The sequence below is a fragment of the Neofelis nebulosa genome, chromosome X, assembly GCF_028018385.1.
Source record: "Neofelis nebulosa isolate mNeoNeb1 chromosome X, mNeoNeb1.pri, whole genome shotgun sequence".
Classification (NCBI taxonomy): Eukaryota; Metazoa; Chordata; class Mammalia; order Carnivora; family Felidae; genus Neofelis; species Neofelis nebulosa.
Window position 1 is genome coordinate 126,410,294 of NC_080800.1, and position 22,778 is coordinate 126,433,071.

General features: G+C 53.7%; 1 protein-coding gene across 3 annotated transcripts; it reads left to right on the forward strand.

Annotated features, from left to right (window-relative positions):
• The first annotated feature begins 280 nt into the window (after positions 1–280).
• DUSP9 (dual specificity phosphatase 9) lies at positions 281–9,892 on the forward strand. Of its 3 annotated transcripts, none has more exons than XM_058713230.1 (4): positions 281–679; positions 5,999–6,400; positions 7,675–8,124; positions 8,422–9,892. In XM_058713230.1, the coding sequence occupies exons 2-4, from the start codon at positions 6,034–6,036 to the stop codon at positions 8,745–8,747; spliced, it is 1,143 nt and encodes a 380-aa protein (XP_058569213.1). In that variant the 5' UTR covers positions 281–679; positions 5,999–6,033; the 3' UTR covers positions 8,748–9,892. The 3 variants fall into 3 exon arrangements, with proteins under 3 accessions (XP_058569213.1, XP_058569214.1, XP_058569212.1); XM_058713231.1 differs by having other exon boundaries at positions 281–669; XM_058713229.1 differs by lacking the exon at positions 281–679 and having other exon boundaries at positions 3,443–6,400.
• Positions 9,893–22,778: the final 12,886 nt, after the last annotated feature.

Consider the following 22,778-nt stretch of genomic DNA (forward strand, 5'->3'; position numbering starts at 1 on the left):
GGAGGGACCTGGGAACTGGGGGCGGGGTGGGGGGGGGGGAGGATTTGCAGTAGTCAGACGGACCTCATGCCCTCTCCCGCGTGGCAGTAGGAGGTGGCCCCAGGGGCCCAGCTGTGCCCGGTCCTCCACGGGCCCCTTCGCTTGCCTCGCTGGAAGCAGAGGCGCCAGCACGGAGTCTTCGGGGCAACCCTCCCCCAGCCCAGGTCCAGCCTGGGTCGGGTCTCCCCACCCCACTCCCGCGCCCTGAGCCCGCGGACCCCATGCCGCGAGCCTCCCGCGCAGAGGGTCCGCGGCGGGCAGAGCGGACAGTCTCGCAGGTGGGAGGAAGGCGGGCGGGGGCGGGGGAGGTGGAGGGAGACGCCGGGCAGGCCGCGCGGTCCCTCCCCTCTCCTTCCCTGCGCGCCGCCGGCGACATCGCCCCTCCTGGGCAGGGGGCGGAGAAGACGGCGACGGGAAGGGAGGAGGCGGCGGCGGAGGCGGGATTTGGAGTTTCCCTCCGCAGCGGCGGCGGCGGCGGCCCCTCGGCTTCAGGCGAGGCCGCCGCCTGAGGCTCCGGTGACGCTCGGCGGCAGCGGCGGTGGCGCTTCCCGCCGCCTGGGCTTCGGAAACTTCCCGGCCGCGACGCGCGGAGCCGGCGCTGGAAGCCGAGCGGATCCGGGGTGAGCGGAGGTGAGCGGAGGTGAGCGGAGCACGCGGCTCCCCGGCACCCACCCACCCCACCCCCACCCAGCCCGGCCGCCCCCTCTGACGTGAGCTCCTCCACCCTGCACCCCAAAGTCTTGCCAAAGCGTAGCCCACGGGGCCGACGCACGCGCCCCTGTGAGACCCACTCGATCCTGTCACCGCACACCCCCCGCATCCCGCCCGTGCACCTCCCTGTCCTCTGCACGCGCGCGCATCAACCACGCACCGCAGACCTAGTCCCTGCAGTGAGCACAGCAGCAGCCCCTAGCCCACCAGCCAGCGCTGCCCCCAACTCAGGCTAGCACCCATCCCAGACCCAGTACACACCCAGGCGCGCGCGCGCGCACACACACACACACACAATCCATCCCTGCCATATCTGCACTAACATAGCTCCCCTCACGGTGCCACCACCATCTCCAACTCCCCATATGCTCATTACAGACACTCCACCCACGTTCCCAGCCCAGAGACACTGCTGCCACCCACCTACCCCTGAGTGAAGCCCCAGAACTAACTCATGCCCCAGCAGCCGGCTCCCCACACCCCACACCGGGCCCGTTCCCCAGGCACACACCCCTAGCATCCCCAGCGTGCACGCTCACACACACCCCAGCACGTACGCACGCCTGCTGGATTTACGCTCCCCGGCCCCATCGCAGATAGCCCCCCACACCCCCAGCACGTCCCCGAGGCCCTCCCACCGCCACCCCTGACACCTGGCACGCGGGCTCTAGAGGCTGCAGCAGTCTTCGCATCCCTGCCAGGTGCCTCCCTAAACAGACCTTGAGTCTCCCCAGCGACTGGCCTGGCCTCTTCCCTAAGAGATAAAGCAGGCACTTGGGGTGCAAGGTACCATACTTAGATGTGGGCTGGGGGAGGAGGAAGGGAGAGGCGGGCACCGAAATGGAGCCAGCCCAGCTGGAACCAAAGGAACGCCAGTTGCCGAACAGGCACGTAGTAGGTCGGCTCCAGGAGGACGGGAGTCCGACACAGTGTGTGTGCCTCTCCGCGTGTGCCGTGAGGGCAGGGCTGGGCGTGCATGTGTGCCTGTGAGTGTCCGTGGTGTGTGTGGGGGGGGGGGTGTGACCCGCGGGGAGAAACAGCACGACCAGCACCCCCCCAGGGCTTCCTCATGCAACAATTGGTTTCATTCATTCACGCCTTCTTTGTTAACAAGCATTTCTTCCGGGAGCGCCGGGCATACGCCAAGCCCTGCGCTGGGGGCTGGGGCCAGCTTGGGGCCCGCTCCTGCCTTGGAGGAACTCCCAGTCCAGCGAGAACACCGACCAGGAAAAGCAGAAAGCCATCCCCGGCGGAAAGTGGATTTGGTGGAAAAGACACTGGATTTGGCAGGAACGCTGTCGCTGGGAGTTGTGCTCCTCCTGGCCATGTGACTGGGCCGCGACAGCCGAAATCCTGCCATTCGGCCCGGAGAGAACCGTGCATTTCGGGGTGAGGGGTGGCGGGCGAGGCGGGGCGCCGCTCTCCAGAGGCTCCGGGAGACCAGAGGGCGCACATGGCGCGCGCGGGGCCTACGGGCCGCCGCGTCCCCGCCGCCTCCGAGGGGCACCGGCCGGGTCGGGCGGAGGCCGGGGACGCCCGGCGGGACCGGGGCGTCAGGCTCAGCTCCCACCCTGCGGCGAGCGCGCGGCCTGGCTCCACCCGCCGTGCGGGCCTCCGCGAAGCCGGGCGCACGGCGCTGCCTTCCCCAGCCCAGCACGCTCCCAGCCCGCGGGGCGGGGCCGGCGCCCAGAGCAGGTGCTACGGCGAACCCCGAGTGCGGGCGGGCCGGCCAGGGTCGCTGGGGGCGGGGCGGGGGGTGGGGGTGCTTGGCTGCGCTCAGCCCTGCAGTGCGGAGATGGCAACAGGTTCCAGTTTGTCCTGCGGCTGGCGCAGCGGGCGCTGCTGGCGCCGGGCACTGAGTACTCACTTGCGAGATTGAACACGGCCCCTCCTCCTGATCCTTTTCACCCGATGGGTGGGCTTGCCCGCAGCGGTCCAGCGCCAGGCGCGCAGGGGGAGCCCCTCGTCAGGCGCTGGGAGCCACAGGCTCCGGCACAGCCCCGCTCTGGGAGAGTTTCTTGGAGCCAAGTTTCCTCTCCCTTCACCGGTGCTGAAGTTGCCTCCCTCCCACGCCCCAGGCCGCCCCCACCCTCCTCTTCCCAGACAGGTCCCCTTGCCTCCTCCAGGGATCCCTCTCTAGAAAGCATGCCTGGGCACCTCAGGAGCTCCTACCCCTTAAGGGGCCGGCTGCCCTCTCTCCAGCCACACTGACTCCCCACGACAGGGGGGCTGGCCGCCCGGCACCCCTCCACCTCCCTGTCCAGCATTGCCACCGCCCACAACTCGGCCAAGCCAGGCACTCCAGGCGGGCACACTGCAGAAGTCCTTGGTGGTTTTAACCAGGCCTGCCCCAGAGTTCCTTCCCCAGCTGCAGCGGGCCGGAGGGAGCCCCGAGGCTTGAGGCCCAAGTCCAGGTGGCAGCCCACCTCTGCCTCTGGGAGCTAGGATGTGAGGGAAAGAACAGGACAGAAGACAGAGTCCCTGCCCTGGAGCAGGCGAGACCCCGGGGGGGGGGGGGTGGAATGCGCGTGGGTCCCGTTCTGGCCGCAGCAGCCTCCGAATCTGCAGCAGCTCCCAGGCATTGCAGCGTCAGACACCTGAGGCTTACAGCACAGACCAAGGAGGCTACAGGAAGGCTGCTCAGAGGAGGGTGCCTTGGCGGGGGGGGGGGGGGGGGGTCTGGAAAAGGAGCAGAATCTGAACAGGCTACAGAGGACGGAGGCCTGGGCTGGGGAGCAGGAGGGCACGGCCCAGCTCCCTAAGACCCCTGGATCCCTGGACTCCCAGAGGCCAGGACACCGTGGGCTGTAGCCAGAGAGGAGTCCCAGGCAGCCCCGCTGGGCCAGGGAGGGAGGAGGGAAGGAGGGGGGACAATGGCGGCCCCTTTGAGGGCCTGGCTCCCAACAACCTGTCCTGTCCCTAGTATTCCTTCCTGAGTTGTCTCATCTTCCTCTGTGGCTCTGATGAACAGAGGAGACTTCGTAGGTGGCACTGAACTTAATTATCCGAAACGTCCACCCTCCAGTGCTTTTGTGTCCTTCCCGCCTTAGTTGCACATCTTGTGGTGCCCACCCTGTGTGCATAGCTCTGTCTTCTTTTAGTTAGTTCCTTGGGATAGATTCCGAGCAGCGGCCAGAGGGTGTGGATTTCTTCCTAGCTCCGGATGCCTGTTACCAAGCTAATTTCCAGAAGGGCCATGCAGATAAGAGCAGCACTGGGTGTATTCACTTTGAGAACATTTTACCAATGTACTAGGTGGAAAGTGTTACCTTGTTTTCCACCGTCACCTTGTTTTTTGTTTTGTTTTGTTTTGTTTTGTTTTGTTTGCCTTCCCTCCATACCTGAGGTGGAAACTTCTTCCCCCAAAGGTTGCATTTCTTTCCTCGCGCGGTCTTTTCTGGTTCCTTGCACATTTATTGGAGCCTTAACCTTTTGATTAATTTGTATGAGCTTTATCTTACCTGCTGTACATTTTCCTTCAACTCTGGTGTTTGCTTTTGACGGGTTTTAAGCAGGGAAGGGACACTTATCACACCCTGCGTTATCGAGTTCAGTCTCCCTATTACTGACCTGTGCGGCTAAGTTGGGAGTGCTGAGCGAGCAGGGACCCTGTGTGTCCTGCCTGTTCGTCATCCTGTGTCCATGGAAGGTATGGAGGCCACTGGCCTCTGATGAACAAATGATGTGGAGGCAGGGAGAGAGGGCTTTGGAGGCTGTGACGGGGACCTGGTCAAGAGTTGGCCAGCGCGAGCCCTCACTGCGGGGAGCAGAGGGCAGAGTACAGGTGTAAGAGATGAATTTAAGTCGAAACTACTTGGCTCTTGACCAGGGAGGAGGCAGAGGGAGAAGCCAGGGATGATTCCTGGGACAGTGACGTGGTTAAGAGCAGAGCACCTCAGTTAGGGACTGGGGACTCAGGGCTCCTGGCTGGCTAAGGCCATGTGTGAGGGAAGCTATGGGGGGGTATGGGGGGGGGGCAGGTGCCCAGAAGCTGTCATCTGTCCTCCTAGCCCTTGGGCAGAGTTCTGGGCCAGAAGACAGCAATGGGTTTCTGGTCTGGCTTCCTCCTCCCCTCCATGATTTCAGTGGCATCCCACAGTAGCTCGAGGTGCTGGCTGTGATGAGCCCACATTAGAGAGATGGGGTCACTAAAGTCCAGTCAGTGGACGTGATGGTCCAGGGTCAACGAGTGAGTAGGGCTGGGCGGCAGCTTCTGGGGCAGGGGCACTGGGCTCTTATCCCTGTCCCTCCCCCCTACTTCCAGCTGGGCAGAAGAACTGAGGCTGGTCACCTGCTGGGCCCCTGACCTGCCCTTGGCCTCTGCCCCGGCCCGGTCCCGCTTCGGTGAGAGCCCCCGCTCAGCGCACCACTTGGGGGCCCACCCGACTGCTTCGCTGGCACCCGTTGGCTCGCCGGCCCCCCTGAGCCCGCCCCCGCTGCCCCGCCCCTCCAAACGGCAACTCCACGTCCAAAGGCAGCGGCTTCCAAGGTGGAAGCTGGGTTCCGCTGCCAGGAAGCTGCCGGTTGGAGAGCTGCGCGGGACTCAGCGTCCACGTGCGCGCCTGCTTCGCCACCCCGCCCTCTTCCCCGGAGGCCGGGCCCGGGGACGCCCTACCGGGGGAACCGAGCCCCGCGTCGCGCGCTGGCCTCGGCTCGGACGTCTGCCCGCGGCAGCCCGCCGCGCGATCACCCTCCAGGTCTCTTGCCTCCCGTTTCCTCCTCCCGGGCGCCACCGGGGCCGGGTCAGCTCCGAGGAGGCCAGCTCAGGCCCATCCCTTCGGCGCCACCTCTACTCCCCCGGCCGCCTCTGCCGGAGCACACACCCCCAAAGTCGGAAGCTTGAACTTGGGGAGCGATTGCGGGCAGGCCAAGCGAGAGCCGCGGGAAGGGGGTGTGCTGCGGTGTGGCCGTAGCCTCAGGCTGCCCCAGCGGGGCCGGCCAAGGACCCGCGGCGTTCCGAGGGCCCATCGGACACCCGGCCTTCCTCTCCTGGAGGACCTCTCCCTCCTCCCCTCCAGGAGCCGGCCGCCGCGCCAGGCGTTTTCCTCCTCCGAGGGCTCGAGGCGCCCTTCCGCGCGTCCTCGCCGAGGGAGGGGGCGTGAGAAGAGAAGCGGGCCGTGCAGGGGTGTCCCTGCGGGGCTCTCGGCGCCCGCCTTGGGCATGCGGGGTGGGCTTCACGTCTCGGCCTCTTGGCGGCCGGGCGCGGGGGACGCGAGCTCACGCCGCGCGCCTGCCCCTCTCTCCGCAGCGCCGGCGGGCGGACGGGCCGGGAGCCGCGAGCCCATGGAGGGTCTGGGCCGTTCGTGCCTGTGGCTGCGGCGGGAGCTGTCGCCCCCGCGGCCTCGGCTGCTGCTCCTCGACTGCAGAAGCCGCGAGCTGTACGAGTCGGCGCGCATCGGCGGGGCGCTGAGCGTGGCCCTGCCCGCGCTGCTGCTGCGCCGCCTGCGGCGGGGGGCCCTGTCGGTTCGCGCGCTGCTGCCCGGGCCGCCGCTGCAGCCGCCCCCGCCCGCCCCGGTGCTCCTGTACGACCAGGGCGGGGGCCGGCACCGGCGCGGGGAGGCGGACGCCGACGAGTGGGAGGCCGACTCGGTGCTCGGCACCCTGCTGCAGAAGCTGCGCGAGGAAGGCTACCTGGCATACTACCTCCAGGGTACGTGCGGGCGCTGGCGCGGGGCACCGGCCTGGGAAGGGCCCCGGGCCCCCGGGGGCTCGCAGGGCCACAGCTTCCCGGGGGGCGGGGGGGGGGGTCCTAATGCATTTGTCCCTGGGCAAGCCCAGCCTTATTTTACCTAAAGTGGAGCTGAGATCCCCTCTCCCCTGAGAAAGACCTGGGGCAAGCCCTTCGCCCTGGAGAGCCCCAGTTTCTGAGTCTGGAAAATGGGGAGAATCCGGCTGCCCTGCCCTGCCCTGCCCAGCCCTGCCTCCGGGGACGCTCAACAATAGAGTACCAAGTGCGGACTCCCAATCTCCCGGGAGGACGTCACCACCCCCACCCCACCCCCGCAGCTGCTCTGCCGCGGGCAAAGGAGGCAGGGGCACAAGAGGACAAATCCCCGCTCTGCAAAGGCTCCGGAATGGGGAAGGGGGGTGGGGGGGTGAGAGAGAGAGAGAAAAGCAGTGAAGGTAGGAGGAGGCAGAGACCTGTCCCATCATAGCCACTGGCTGGGGGACGGAAAGGGATAGGCTGATACAGGCCTGTTGGCTCCTTGAGGAGCCAAACACACACCCAGAGGCCCAGGTTCCCAGGAGCCTGCAGAGTCAGCTCCCCACTTCCCCATCAAGGCGGGTCATTGGACTGTTGTCCCTTGCTCCATTCTGAATGCACGGGGACACAGAAACCTATAAAGCGTCGGATGTCCAGGCCCCACACCTAGCCCGGGAAAATAGTTATCCATACACGAAGGAGATGCTCACTTCTTGGGACTTTGAATCGACCCAGGAGGAATGATGCGCTCGCTCTCAGGCTCCTGCCTCTTGGGGTGCTCCTGCTTGAGCTGGATGGGGGAAGCACCCAGGGACAGAACTCACATCTGAAGCTTTCCTCTTTTTAAAATTTTTAAAAGTGTTTATCTATTTTTGAGAGAGAGAGAGAGAGAGAGGCAGAGCATGAGAGGGGGAGGGGCAGAGAGAGGGAGACACAGATTCCAAAGCAGGCTCCAGGCTCCGAGCTGTCAGCACAGAGCCCGACGCAGGGCTCGAACTCACAGACTGTGAGATCATGACCAAGCCAAAGTCCTACGCTTAACCGACCGAGCCACCCAGGCGCCCCAGGTTGCTGACTGTTGAGTTCCCTTTGGGGACCTCTGCAAGCCCCCTCGGGTGTCGGAGTCGTATCCCCAGCCAGGGGTGCTTGGCTGCCCAGGTGATTGGGCAGGGGTGATTTGGCTGCCCAATCGACAGGACGGTCCTCCTCTCCCCTCCCAGGTGGCTTCAGCAGATTCCAGGCAGAGTGCCCCCACCTGTGTGAGACCAGCCTCAGCAGCCAGGGTGGCCCAAGCACAGCCCCAGTGCCCAGCCCAGTGGTGGGGCTGGGCGGCCTGTGCCTGGGCTCGGACTACTCTGATGCGGAATCCGAGCCTGACCGCGACTCCATGAGCTGTGGCCTGGATTCGGAGGGTGCCACGCCGCCCCCAGGGGGGCTGCTGCCATCCTTCCCTGTCCAGATCCTGCCCAACCTCTACCTGGGCAGTGCCCGGGATTCGGCCAACGTGGAGAGCTTGGCCAAGCTGGGCATCCGCTACATCCTCAACGTCACCCCCAACCTGCCTAACGTCTTCGAGAAGAACGGCGAGTTTCACTACAAACAGATCCCCATCTCCGACCACTGGAGCCAGAACCTGTCCCAGTTCTTTCCTGAGGCCATCGCGTTCATTGGTGAGTCTGCTCGGCCCCCCTCTGCCCCCCTGCCCCCCCAGGCCTGGGTCCTGGCCTCTCTCACTCCCCCATGAGGGCCCCATGATGCACTTGGCTGCCGTCCGCAGAGCCCAAAACCGGAGCTGCGCTTCTGGGGGCGGGCAGTGCCGGCACCAGCTCCCGGAGGCCACCAGCAAAAGCCCCTGGACTCCTCAGGCAGGACAGGGCTCCCAGGCCAAACCGGCCAGAGCCACTCGGTTCCAAGAGGGCGGAGCGGGGCCCACAGGTCACATTGACCCCCGCTCTGCCCCCATCTAGATGAGGCCTTGTCGCAGAACTGCGGGGTGCTCGTTCACTGCCTGGCAGGCGTCAGCCGCTCTGTCACCGTCACTGTGGCCTACCTCATGCAGAAGCGCCACCTCTCACTCAATGATGCCTACGACCTGGTCAAGAGGAAGAAGTCTAACATCTCACCCAACTTCAACTTCATGGGGCAGCTGCTAGACTTCGAGCGGAGCCTGCGGCTGGAGGAGAGGCGCGCCCGTGAGCGCAGCAGCGGGGGGCAGGAGTCGGCCGCCTCCGACCCACCGTCCTTCTTCACCACTCCCACCAGCGACGGTGTCTTTGAGCTGGACCCCACATAGGGCGCCGTTCCACCCCCCCCATGGGTGCCCCTGACCACCCATGTGCGGGGGTGGGGCGGGGGGGGGGAGTTGGGGGGAGGCAGAAGAGGGAGGCAGCGAGTTGGGGAGGGGGGGAGAGCATAATACCTCATGGGAGGGCTGTGGGGAAGAGGCTGGAGCCAGGAGCCCCTCCAGGGTGGCCTCGGGGAGAGACCTGTCCTACCCACTTGAACCATCCACGGGAGTCCTATTAAATGTGCCTATAAGCAGGGCCCGGGGCCACCAGCCTGACCCGCACCGCTTTCGGGGCGGAATCACGCTCCAGAACCTGCCTCTTCTGCGACTGTTACTTTTTTCTCTCGGGGGGGTAGGGCTGGGGGGATTCCCATTCCAAGGGACCATTCCAAGCGGCTGCCTGTTCCTGGGCCTTGAGCCTTCCGGTGGCTTCCCCCTTCAGAAGGGCGGGCCCCTGCGCTGGCCACCTCATGTGCTGCAGGGGCCCGCTCCCAGTCCATCCCTGTCCCCCGATGGCTGTTTACGGGGAGGGTTCACCACCAGTGTAGTCACCTCCCCGCTTCTCTGCCCAGGGTTTGGGCCTCTCGGGGCTGAGGCTTGGAGGTGCACCGGCTGCCCAGCGTCCATGCGGACAGCCCCTCTCTCGGGGCGGCTCCTTGCCGGGCGCCACAGGGGAGGGCGCTGGCCCGGGAGCTGCTGAGCGGGTTCCTGGCCACACATCTGGCGCCCTGTTTATCCACTTGACGTTTGAAAAGATGCTTTTTTTCCCTCTTCCCCCAGATGTCTTAACGGGATCACTGGAGCTCTTTGTGACTGAGGGTGGTCGAACCGCGGCCAGAGGAGATGGGGGTCTCAGAGCAAGAGCTGGGGGCGGGGAAGGGGAAGAAGAAGGCCTGAATTTTGCTGCGGCGGGCCCCACATAGGCACGGTTGGTTTGGGGGGGCGGGGAAGGGGCCAAGCAGCATATACAGAGTCATTCATTGCAGTCCACGCCCTTCGTGGGCGGCGCGCACGCGCGTCCACGTGTCAGCGCTCACACACGCACACCAGCCTGCTTACACACCCGGCCCGGCCATCTCACCCCGGGGAATCCGCACCACAGTTGCTTTCTTTAATTGTTCTCGAATAAACAGTTTATGTAAGATACTGAACAGAGAGAGCTGCTTCCAGAGCACCCCGGAGGGTTTGGGGGAAGGTGGGGAAGGAGGCGGCATAAGGGGGTGGTAGTGCCGAGCCGTGTGCTGTGCTGGTTGGGGACTTGAGCGCCACCCCACCCCCATGGCGCTATTTCCCATCCCGCGCCCACTCGGCCAGGTGACCCAACCTCCGGCCGAGCTGCCCATTCGCTCGTGACCCGTCGAGCCTCGGCTCTGGGCCACACGTGCTAGGGACTGGGACTCAGCAGCGAGCCAGAGGTGACTGCCAGTCAGAGCCGACTTCCCGGAGGCGGGGTGGGGGGGGGGGACATTAAACAACAGACCCCAATGGGGCTGGGTGTCTGGAGCTGTGGATAGGGCAAGGGGGCGTAGTGGAGACTTCGTGAACAGTGCGGACCATGTGTCCAGAGAAACCCTCCTGCACCAGAGCCCCTGAAACCGTTTGAATGAATGGCCGAGCTGCTGGGAAAATAAGACGAAGGCTCCAAGGTCAGAAACAATGAGGGTCCTTGAGTCCAGAGGGGTGAGATAGCTCCTGGGTTAGCTCCTGTCCCAGGGGCATCTACACCCAGGAAACAGGAGCCCAGGCCACCCTCCTCCTCGCACACCCTCTCTCTATGGCTATCCGGACGCCACCCATGGGAGCCAGGAGGTGATGCCTGGGCCCCCATATAAAGCCAGTACTCTTGAAGGGTAATGCTGTCAATACGTGTGCTTCGCAGGATACCAGCCCCCCAAGATGGCCACGTCCTAACTCTGGGCCCCTGCGGATATGTTACCTTACATGGCAAAAAGGACATTGCAGATGGGATTAAGCCAAGGATCTTGAGACGGGGAGGCTGTCCTGGGATGTCCGGGTGGCCCCAAATGCCATCATACGCATCTTTATAAAAGGAAGACAGATGCAGGGGAGTGACAGGAGATGCGACAGTGGAAACAGGGGTGAGAGCCAGAGAGGCTCACGGGAGAGAGGCTACATTGCTGGCCTCAAAAATGGACAAAGGGGCTGCGAGCCAAGGAATTCAGGCGGCCTGTAGAAGCTGGAAAAGGGCAAAACAACAACAGATTCTTCCCTCGAGTCTCCTGAAGGAACCCAGCCCTGCTGATAACTTGAGTTTAGCTCAGTGAGATCTACATTGGGATTTCTGACCTCCAGAACTGTAAGATAATAAAGTTTTGCTGTTTACAACCACTAAGTTTGTGGCAATTTGACACAGCAACAGCAGAAAACTACTACAATTGGTGACCAAAAAAAAAAAAAAAAAAATATATATATATATATATATATATATATATACCCCACCAAAAGAGGTGAGGATATTCGTTTATTTTGACCTTGGACCTGGGTAGAAGTGGGGGGCAGGGGACAAAGGAAATATTGCCCTTGAGAATTTAGAGCCACAAGCTGAAATTTTAATTTAAAGGATCTAGGCATAGCAATCCCTATCAAAATAACATCAAAAACAACACCAGCATTCTTCACAGAGCTAGAACAAACGATCCTAAAATTTGTATGGAACCAGAACAGACCCCGAATAACCAAAGCGATCCTGAAAAAGAAAACGAAAGCTGGAGGCATTACAATCCCGAGCGTCAAGCTGTATTACAAAGCTGTAATCATCACAACAGTATGATGCTGGCACAAAACAGACACTCATATCAATGGAACAGAATAGAGAACCCAGAAATGGACCCACAAACATATGGCCAATGAATCTTTGACAAAGCAGGAAAGAATATCCAATGGAATAAAGACAGTCTCTTCAGCAAGTGGTGCTGGGAAAACTGGACAGCGACATGCAGAAGAATGAACCTGGACCACTTTCTTACACCAGACACAAAAATAAACTCAAAATGGATGAAAGACCTAAACATAAGACAGGAAGTCATCACAATTCTTGAGGACAAAGCAGGCAAAAACCTCTTTGACCTCACCTGCAGCAACTTCATACTTGACATGTCTCCAGAGGCAAGGAAAACAAAAGCAAAAATGAACTATTGGGACCTCATCAAGATAAAAAGCTTCTTGGGGCGCCTGGGTGGCGCAGTCGGTTAAGCGTCCGACTTCAGCCAGGTCACGATCTCGCGGTCCGTGAGTTCGAGCCCCGCGTCAGGCTCTGGGCTGATGGCTCGGAGCCTGGAGCCTGTTTCCGATTCTGTGTCTCCCTCTCTCTCTGACCCTCCCCCGTTCATGCTCTGTCTCTCTCTGTCCCAAAAATAAATAAAAAACGTTGAAAAAAAAATTTAAAAAAAAAGATAAAAAGCTTCTGCACAGTGAAGGAAACAATCAGCAAAACTAAAAGGCAATCCACAGAACGGGAGAAGGTACTTGCAAATGACATATCAGATAAAGGATTACTATCCAAAATCTATAAAGAACTTAACAAACTCAACACTGGGGCACCTGAGTGGCTCAGTCGGTTGAGTGCTGACTTCAGCTCAGGTCATTATCTCATGGTTGGTGAGTTCGAGCCCCACGTCGGGCTCTGTGCTGAAGCTCAGAGCCTGGAGCCTGCTTCCGATCCTGTGTCTCCCTCTCTTTCTGCCCCTCCCCTGCTCGTGCTCTGTCTCTGTCTCTCTCTCTCTCTCAAAAATAAACATAAAAACATTTTTTAAAAACTCAACACCAAAAAAAACCCACAAATAATCCAGTGAAGAAATGGGTAGAAGATATGAATAGACGTTTTTCCAAAGAAGACATCCAGATGGCTAACAGACACATGAAAAGATGTTCAACATCACTCATCATCAGGGAAATACGAACCAAAACCACAATGAGATACCACCTGACAACTCGGGCAACAACAGATGCTGGCGAGGATGTGGAGAAAGAGGGACCCTCTTGCACTGCTGGTGGGAATGCAAACTGGTGTTACCTCTCTGGAAAACAGCATGGAGGTTCCTCAAAAAGTTAAAAATAGAACTACCCTACGACCCAGCAATTGCACTACTAGGCATTTATCTAAGGGATACAGGGGTGCTGTTTCAAAGGGGCACATGCACCCCCATGTTTATAGCAGCACCATCAACAATAGCCAAAGTATGGAAAGAGCCCAAATGTCCATCGATGGATGAATGGATAAAGAAGATGTGGCATACACACACACACAGACACACACACACACACACACACACACACACACACACACTGGAATATTACTCGGCAATCAAAAAGAACGAAATCTTGCCATTTGCAACTACGTGGATGGAACTGGAGGGTATTATGCTAAGTGAAATGAGTCAGTCAGAGAAAGACAAATATCATATGACTTCACTCATATGTGGAATTTAAGATACAAAACAGACAAATAGGGGCACCTGGGTGGCTCAATCGGTAAAGCATCCGACTCTGGGTTTCTGCTCAGGTCTTTGTGGGTTCGAGCCCCCCATGGGGCTCTGCGCTGATGGCATGGATCCTGCTTGGGATTCTCTTTCTCTCCCTTTCTCTGCACCTCCCCTGCTCTCGCTCTCTCTCTCTCAAAATAAATAAATAAACATTTAAGAAAAAAGAGATGAACGTAGGGGAAGGGAAGCAAAAACAATATAAAAAGAGGGAAGGGGACAAACCATAAGAGACTCTTAAATACAGAGAACAAACTGAGAGTGGCTGGAGGGGTTTTGGGTGGGGGGATGGGCTAGATGGGTGATGGGCATTAAGGAGGACACTTGTTGGGATGAGCAGTGGGTGTTATATGTAAGTGATGAGTCACTAAATTCTACTCCTGAAATCAGCATTACACTACATGTTAACTAACTTGGATTTAAGTTAAAAATACATTAAGTAATTAAAGGATGTAGGCATAGAGTACTTAATGCTCCAGAATTTTTTTCTCTTGGGGGGACTAAGGGGCAGTCCTCTGGTTGGGGGCACGGCTCCTGGATTTGTCTTGAAGCTGCATTTGGTTAGTTTGCACACAGATTTTACTTACATTGCAATGGCCCAATAAAAATAGCAAAGTTTTAAAAATACATTGTTCAAAAGTTCTAAAGGAAGTGGTCCAGAGGGAGTATTGCCCAAGAGCGCCTGGCAGGAGCGAACACAAATCCCCTATGCTGGGAAGCCCTCTAGGGCAGGCTGGGATGGCTAGAGAGGCTGGGCTTGGGTATTTGCCTTCTGTTAGCCTCTGGCACGACCCCAACAGCTGGCGCCATAGCTTGTCTCGAGGGCAGACCTTAGTAAGAAGGGTGTAACACAAAATCTGGTGTATTTCAAAATGTCTACTTTCCCCCTCCCAGGACCAGAAGCATGACATTTTTGTCCAGTCTCCGCTGTGGGAACCTGGTAGGACTCCCGGAGATACAATTTATAGAAGTGTGGGAGATTTGTTTGTTTTAACTCTCAGATATGTCCACACTGAGCCTGAAGCAATTCATCAATTCAAGTTCAGGTGTTCCTACCCCAGCACTCTTCTCACTCATGGGTTTTGGCTCCAAGAAGTGGTGGTTCTCCGTGTCTGTCTCTCCAGCGTTTGGAGAAATGGTTCACCCTGGGACCTCACTTCCCTGGTGGATCTAAGAAAAGTTGTTGATGTTTCCGTTTTTTTCAGCTTTTTACTTGTTAATAGCAGGGAGTGGCGACTTCCAAGCTCCTTACTTGCTGGACCAGAGGCTGGAACTCACCGGGGTCTGTTTTGATTGGCTGACTTTTATCATTATGGGTTACATCTTATGTTTTTTCTACTTGAGTCAGAAAGTCTGGTACCACAGGATCTTCACCAACTGTGGTCCCCCTTCTGGAAACAGTTGATGCATATATTTTGCCAGGTTTTCCAGTTATGTACGGTGGGAGGGTAACTCTGGACCCTCCCTCATGGCCATATCAGTATTGAATCACTTGAAGCTTTGTTAGGATAAATATGCTTGCTAAATTTTCTAGAGTAACTAATAAAAGATTATAGAGCATACTACTTCCAAACTGGTAGAGGAAAAAAATCTCAAATAGTGAGAAAAATCTGAATCCAAAAGAGGTCAAGGAGGAAAATAAAGAAAAAATAAAGAAACAGGATATTGGAATAAGTAGAAAGTATCAAATAATAGTTTAGAAATTAATCCAAACACACTGAGGAATATAGACTAAATTGTCTAGTTAAAGACGGGATTTTTAAAAATCCAGGTATAAGCCATTTATAAGAGACACATCTAAATAATAGAACCAAAAAAAAAATAAAAGATTGAAAGGGCAGGACTTCCAGCTATGGCCAAGTGATGATATCAAAAATAATCCCCAGGGGCGCCTGAGTGGCTCAGTCGGTTAAGCGTCCGACTTCAGCTCAGGTCACAATCTCATGGTTTGTGAATCCAAGCCCCGTGTTGGGCTCTGCATTGACTGCATGGAGCCTGCTTGGGATTCTCTCCTCCCTCTCTGCCCCTCCCCCACCCTCTGAATCTCTCTCTCAAAATAAATAAATAAATAAATAAGAACTTAAAAAACATAAAACGTGTGTAATGAGATGCTTTGAAGAAGAGACAAAAGGGGGCAGAATACACATTTGAAGATATAATGGTAGAAATACCCAAAATTTTATGAGAAACATCAGTCAGACCCAAGAAGTCCAATGAACACCAAGTAAGATAAACACAAACAGAGCTGGTCGTAGGCACTTCATAGTCAAAGACAAAAGCCAAAGATAATCCATCCTGAAAGCCATAAGAGAAAAAAGACCCAGGCAGAATGGAACCACAATGAAATTAGCAGTTAATTTCTCACCCAAAACAACAGAGGCCAAAAGACAGTAGAATGACATAATCAAAGAACTGGGAAAATACCCTATCAATCAAAAATTCTATATCGAGTAAAAGTTTCCTTTAAAACTTGAAGGTTAGGGGCATCTGGGTGGCTCAGTTGGTTAAGCATCCAACTTCGGCTCAGGTCATGATCTCTCAGTTCAAGGGTTCGAGCCCCGCATCGGGTTCTGTGCTGTCAGCTCGGAGCCTGGAGCCTACTTCCAATTCTGTCTCTCCCTCTCTCTCTGCCCCTCCCCTGCTCATGTTCTGTCTCTCTCAAAAATAAATAAACATTAAAAAAAATTGTTGGGGCCCCCCGGGTGGCTCAGTTGGTTACGCGACTGACCTCAGCTCAGGTCATGATCTCGAAGTTTGTGAGTTCGAGCCTCGCATCAGGCTCTGTGCTGACAGCTCAGAGCCTGGAGCCTGCTTCAGATTCTGTGTCTCCCCCCTCTCTACCCCTCCCCTGATCATGCTCTGTGTCTCTCTGTCTCTCAATAATAAATAAATGTTAAAGAAAAAATTTTTTAAAAATTGTTAAGTTGAAGGTTAAATGGGGCGCCTGACTGTCTCAGTCAGTAGAGCATATGACCTTGATCTGAGGGTTGTGAGTTCAAGCCCCACGTTGGGTGTAGAGATTACTTAAAAACAAAATCTTGAAAATAATGAAAAGTTGGAGGTTAAAAAAAGAGACATTCCCAAATATACAAAGACTGAGAAAATCCACTGCTAGTATAGTTCTTTACAGGAAATACTAAAAGAAGTCCTTCAGGCTGACACCAGTTGGTAACTTAATTCACAGGAAGAAATGAGGAGCAGTGAAAATAATTAATATGTGTGCTAATATAAAAGTCTCAATATATTTTTCCTCAATTGTTAAAGGACATAAGATTGCATAAAGAAAGCAATAAACATTGCACTGTACTGTTGGGTTTATAACCTATATATGTAATACACATAACATTAACAGCACAAAAAGGAGGGAAGGAATGCAGCTATAATTGGAGCAAAGCCTCTACTTTTTAATAAAATTGAGTATTGATACAAAGTAGATTGTGATCAGTTAAGATGCATATTATAATGCAATTGTAATTCAAAAAATGTACAGTTAGGTGAGCCTGGGTGGCTCAGTTGGTTAAGCATCCAACTCTTGACCTCAGCTCAGGTCACCATCTCACAGTTCGTGGGTTCGAGCCCCACATCAGGTTCTATGGTGCAGAGCCTGCTTGGGATTCTCTCTCTCCCTCTCTCTGTCTCTCCACTGCTCGCTCTCTCTCTCTCTCTCAAAAAATAAACTAAAAAATTCTTTAAAATATATGGTTAAAAAATCAACACAGAAAATAAAATGGTATACTAAAAAATATTTAACACAAGAGAAGGCAGTAAGAAGAGAGGAACAAAGAAGAACAGAGATATGTAGAAAACAAATAGCAAAATGGCAAATGTAAACCCAACTATATCAATCATTACATTAAATGTGCATGGTCTAAACACCCCAATCAAAAGTCAGAGATTCAAAAAAGCAAGATTCAACTAACTATACGTTATTTTAAAAAGACAAATCTTAGGGGCGCCTGGGTGGCTCAGTCGGTTGAGCGTCCGACTTCAGCCCAGGTCGTGATCTCGCGGTCCGTGAGTTCGAGCCCCGCGTCAGGCTCTGTGCTGACGGCTCAGAGCCTGGAGCCTGTTTCCGATTCTGTGTCTCCCTCTCTCTCTCCCCCTCCCCTGCTCATGCTCTGTCTCTCTCTGTCTCAAAAACAGATAAAACATTAAAAAAATAAAAAAATAAAAAAAAAATAAAAAGACAAATCTTAGATTCAAAGACGCAAATAGATTAAAAGTAAAAGGATAGAAAAAATATATCATGGGGCGCCTGGGTGGCTCAGAAGGCTGAGCATCTGACTCTTGATTTGGGCTCAGGTCATGATCTCTCAGTTCATGGGATGGAGCCCCGCGTTGGGCTCTGTGCTGACAGTGAATAGACTGCTTGGGATTCTCTCTCTCCCTCTCTCTCTCTGTCCCTCCCCCCATCTCAAAATAAGTAAATAAACTTAAAAAAAAAGAAAAGTAGATCATGCAAATAGTAACCATAAGAGAGCTGGAGTGGCTATATTAATATCGGATAAAATAGACTTTAAGACCAAAGCTATTATTAAAGAAAAAAGGGACATTCCATAGTGACAAAATGGTCAATGCATCACAAAGATATAACAATTATAAACATATACGCATCTAACAACACATAAAGCAAAAACTGACAGAAAGGAGAAAGAGACAATTCAACTATGACAGTTGGAGATTCCAATACTCTGCTTTCAATAATTGATAAAACTAAAAAGAAAATCAGCACGATGCAGAATATTTGAACAACGCTATCAGCAAATCTGATCTAGCTAAAATCTATGGAACACTCCACTCATCAAATGCATTGATTCACTCTTTTCAAATATGTACGGAACATTCTCTAGGACAGACTATAATGGAGACCATAAAATAACTTTCAACACATCTAAAAGGATTGAAATAATACAAAATATGTTCTGTGACCACAACAGAATTAAATTAGAAATCAAAAAAAGAAAGACATCTAGGAAATTCAAAAATATTTGGAAGTTGAACAAAGCACTGCTAAATAACCCCCACAAGTCAAAGAAAAAATTACAAGGGAAATTATAAAATACCTTGAACAGAATGAAAATGAAAATTCAACATATCAAAATTATGGGATACAGCTAAAGCAGTACTTAGAAGGAAGTTTATAGCTTTAAATGATTCCACCGGCAAAACAGAAATATCAAGTCAACAGCCTAGTGATCTACCTTAGTAGCCTAGAAAAAGAAAAGCAAACCAAATCTAAAGGAAGTCAACATAAGATTACTGTAGAAATGAATGAAATAGAAAACAGAAGAAAAATAGAGAAAATTGATGAAAACCAAAGTGTGTTCCTTGAAAAGATCAACTAAATTGATTTTACCTAGACTGATCAAGAAAAAAGATTACCACGATCAGTGAAAAGGGGGACATCACTACTGACCTACAGAAATTTGAAGGATTCTATAGCAACGTTTTGGCAAATGTATGGCAACAAATCAGACAATGCAGATGAAATGGACAAATTCTTAGAAAGACACAAATAACAAAAATTGACTTTAAAAAATAGAAAATCTGAATAGATATAATAAGCAAATAAATTGAATTAGTAATTTAAAATGTTTCCACAGCAGAAGACATGAACAGACACTTCTCCAAAGAAGACATCCAGATGGCCAACAGACACATGAAAAGATGCTCCACATCACTCATCATCAGGGAAATACACATCAAAACCACCAGGAGATACCACCTCACACCGGTCAGAATGGCTAAGTCAACAACATAAGAAACAACAAGTGTTGGCGAGGATGTGGAGAAAAAGGAACCCTCATGTACTTTTGGTGGGAATGCAAACTGGTGCAGCCACTGTGGAAAAGAGTATGAAGGTTCCTCAAAAAGCTACAAATAGAACTACCCTACAATCCAGTAATTGCACCACTGGATATTTATCCAAAACATACAAAAACACTAATTCAAAGGAACACTTGCACCCCTATGTTTACAGCAGCATTATTGACAATAACCAAAGTATGGAAGCAGCCCAAGTCTCCATCAATAGATAAATGGATAAAGAAGAGGTGGTATATATACACGGTGGAATATTATTCAGCCATAAAAAAGAACAAAATCTGGGGGCGCCTGGGTGGCTCAGTCAGTTAAGCGGCCAACTTTGGCTCAGGTCACGATCTCACGGTTCGTGAGTTCGAGCCCCACGTCGGGCTCTGTGCTGACCGCTCAGAGCCTGGAACCTGCCTCGGATTCTGTGTCTCCCTCCCTCTCTGCCCCTCCACTGCTCGTACTCTGTATGTGTGTGTCTCTCTCTCAAAAATAAATAAACATTAATTAAAAAAAAAAAAAGAACAAGATCTTGCCATTTGCAACTATGTGGATGGAGCTAGAGAATACAATGCTAAACACTGCTAGGAATTTACCCAAGGGGTACAGGAGTGCTGATGCGTAGGGGCACTTGTACCCCAATGTTTATAGCAGCACTTTCAACAATAGCCAAATTATGGAAAGAGCCTAAATGCCCATCAACTGACGAATGGATAAAGAAATTGTGGTTTATATACACAATGGAGTACTACGTGGCAATGAGAAAGAATGAAATATGGCCCTTTGTAGCAACGTGGATGGGACTGGAGAGGGTTATGCTGAGTGAAATAAGTCATACAGAGAAAGACAGATACCATATGTTTTCACTTTTATGTGGATCCTGAGAAACTTAACAGAAGACCATGGGGGAGGGGAAGGAAAAAAAAAAGTTACAGAGAGGGAGGGAGGCAAACAATAAGAGACTCTTAAATACTGAGAATAAACTGAGGGTTGATGGGGGTGGGGAGAGAGGGGGGAGAGGAAAAGTGGGTGATGGGCAGGGAGGAGGGCACTTGTTGGGAGGAGCACTGGGTGTTGTATGGAAACCAATTTGACAATAAATTTCATATTTCTTTTTTTATGTTTATTTACTTTTGAGAGAGAGAGAGAGACAGAGCATGAGCAGGGGAGGGGCAGAGAGAGAGGGAGACACAGAATCCGAAGCAGGCTCCAGGCTCCCAGCTGTCAGCACAGAGCCCGACGCGGGGCTTGAACTCACGAACTGCGAGATCATGACCTGAGCCCAAGTGGGACGCTTAAGCGACAGAGCCAGCCGGGCGCCCCAATAAATTTCATATTTTAAAAAAATAAAGCTGTTATACACACACCAAAAAAGAATATAACGCTAAAGTGAAATAAGTCAGGCAGAGAAAGACAAGTACCACACGATTTCAACTCATATGTGGAATTGAAGAAACAAAAACAAAACAAAACAAAAACTGAGCAAAATAAAAAGAGAGACACAAACCAAGAAACAGACGTTTAGCTATATCTGAGACTACACTGGTGGTGACCAGAGGGGAGGCAGGTGTAGGGATGGGTGAACTCGGTGATGGGGGATGAAGAAACACACTTGTGTTGAGCACTGGGTGGGATGCCGTTGTTGAATCACTGTATTGTACACCAGAAACTAATATAACGCTGTTAGCTATGCTGGAATTAAAATAACTAATGTCTCCACAAAGAAAATCCAAGCGCAGAAGACTTCATAGGTGAATGCTATCAAATAACATAACTGAACACATATGTCCACACAAAAACTTGCATAGAAACGTTCACAGCGGCACCATTCACAATCGCCAAAAGGAGAGAACAACCCAAATGTCCACGAACGGACGTGCGGATCAACAAAATGTGGCGTCTCCATATAGTGGGACATCACTCGGCTATAAAAAGCGAAGCGAAGTACTCTCGCAACGCCATGGTGTGGATGACCTCAAAAACGTTATGCTAAACATAAGGAGCCAGACACAAAGGGTCACGTATTGTACGATCGCATTTCCGTGGAATATCAGAATAGGCAAATCTGCAGAGACAGAATGTAGGTTAGTGGCTGCCGGGGGGCTTGGGGAGCAGGGGTGTTGGGGAAAATGGGGAGTGACCGCTAACAGCGACAGGGGTGTTTTGGGGGGAGGGGGGTGATGAAAATGTCGCGGAGTTAGATCGTGGTTGACGGCTGCACACGTTTGTAAATACACTAAAAACCAATACGTCGTACATTTGAAAGGGTGAATTTTATGATACGTGAATAATAGCTCACTAAAACTAAAACGAATCCTAACTCTGAAAGGAAGAGGCTTAAACAAGATATACCAGACAAAGATTAACCAAAAGGAAGTAATAGTTGCTATGTTACTATCAGGCGAAAGGACCATAGGGCAAAGCATGACAGTATTAAAGCATCAGATACTCAACTACCCTGAAACATAGAGCGATTCTAAATTCATCTGCGCTCAACGACCTAACTTAAAGGACATAAAGCAACAGTTGAAGGAACAAGGCTAAACTGAGAAGGAGCCATCGGTCCTCTACGCGGGGCGTCGTCGTGGGAGGAGGCAAGCTGGGCTCCCTGGCGTGAGGACAGCTACCAAAATCCCCAGGAGGCCTGGAGACGAGATCTGCAGGCGAGGCTTTTGTACTGATCGCCAAGGGCCAGATAGGGTTGAAGAATACTGAAAACCTCTCTTCAAGCAAAAAAAAATCTAATCCCGTCGGCGCACTGCCTCCAAGTAGCCCTCCGATGGCTCCCCAGCGCCCTCTTGAGAGAGTTCCGTCTCCAGGCCCATCTCTAGCCACTTCTCGCCACTGCCCTCAATCAACCAAACCGGGGCTACGTGCTCTCTCCGAATACTCCGCACTTAGTGTCTTGCCCACCTGGGCAAGGAGACAGGGATGGAGGCAGGATGGCCCGGACGGAGCTGAGATTAGGCGGAGAACGTGGCAGCCATGTGCCCGCGCAGCGGCTGGCAGGAGGGGCTGAGTCCCGACCGGCCCCTTCGTCTCCCGAACGGCCTGCTTCTCCCCCGGGTTCGACTCCTTCGTACTCTCCCCTCCCATCCAGTCCCCTACAAGAGGTCTCCGTCTTTCCAGTCCCACATGGCCCCCAGACAGGTGTCCCCGACACCAGTCCTGCCCCAATTCCCCGCGTACACCCTCACGCTCCCGGCGAGCCCTCCTCCCTCGCGCAGAGGCGGGCAGGAGGGCAAAGCACAAGGCCGTGTGGCCTTGGCTCAGTCACTCGGCCTCTCCGCCCGTTTCCCCACATGTAAAGTGAAGATGATACAGAGAGGTTGAGTTAATACATGAGAAGGTCTCTGAAACTGCCTGGCACACAGCAGATGCTCAATATAAAGCTGGGCCCACAGTTGCAAAGAAGGATGAGAAACAGTCTCTTTGGCACCCCTTTGGGCACCTCAGATTACCATGTCCAAAACCAGTCTCGTCTCTCCCCCAAACCCAGCCGTTCAACCCCTCTCGGCGAATGGTCCCAAACGTATGGGCCACCCCCAGCCTATAGGCTCCCCCACCCCCAGCCTATCACTGACCCCTGAAGGCCTCCCAGGTCCATCCCCACCCCCACCGGCGTCCCCACCGGGAGCGTGAACCCACAGGCTGAGCATCTCCAGAAACCCCGCCACCCACAGGTTTGCTCCAAGACAGAGTGCGCGGCCCGCCCTGTGCGCTCCGG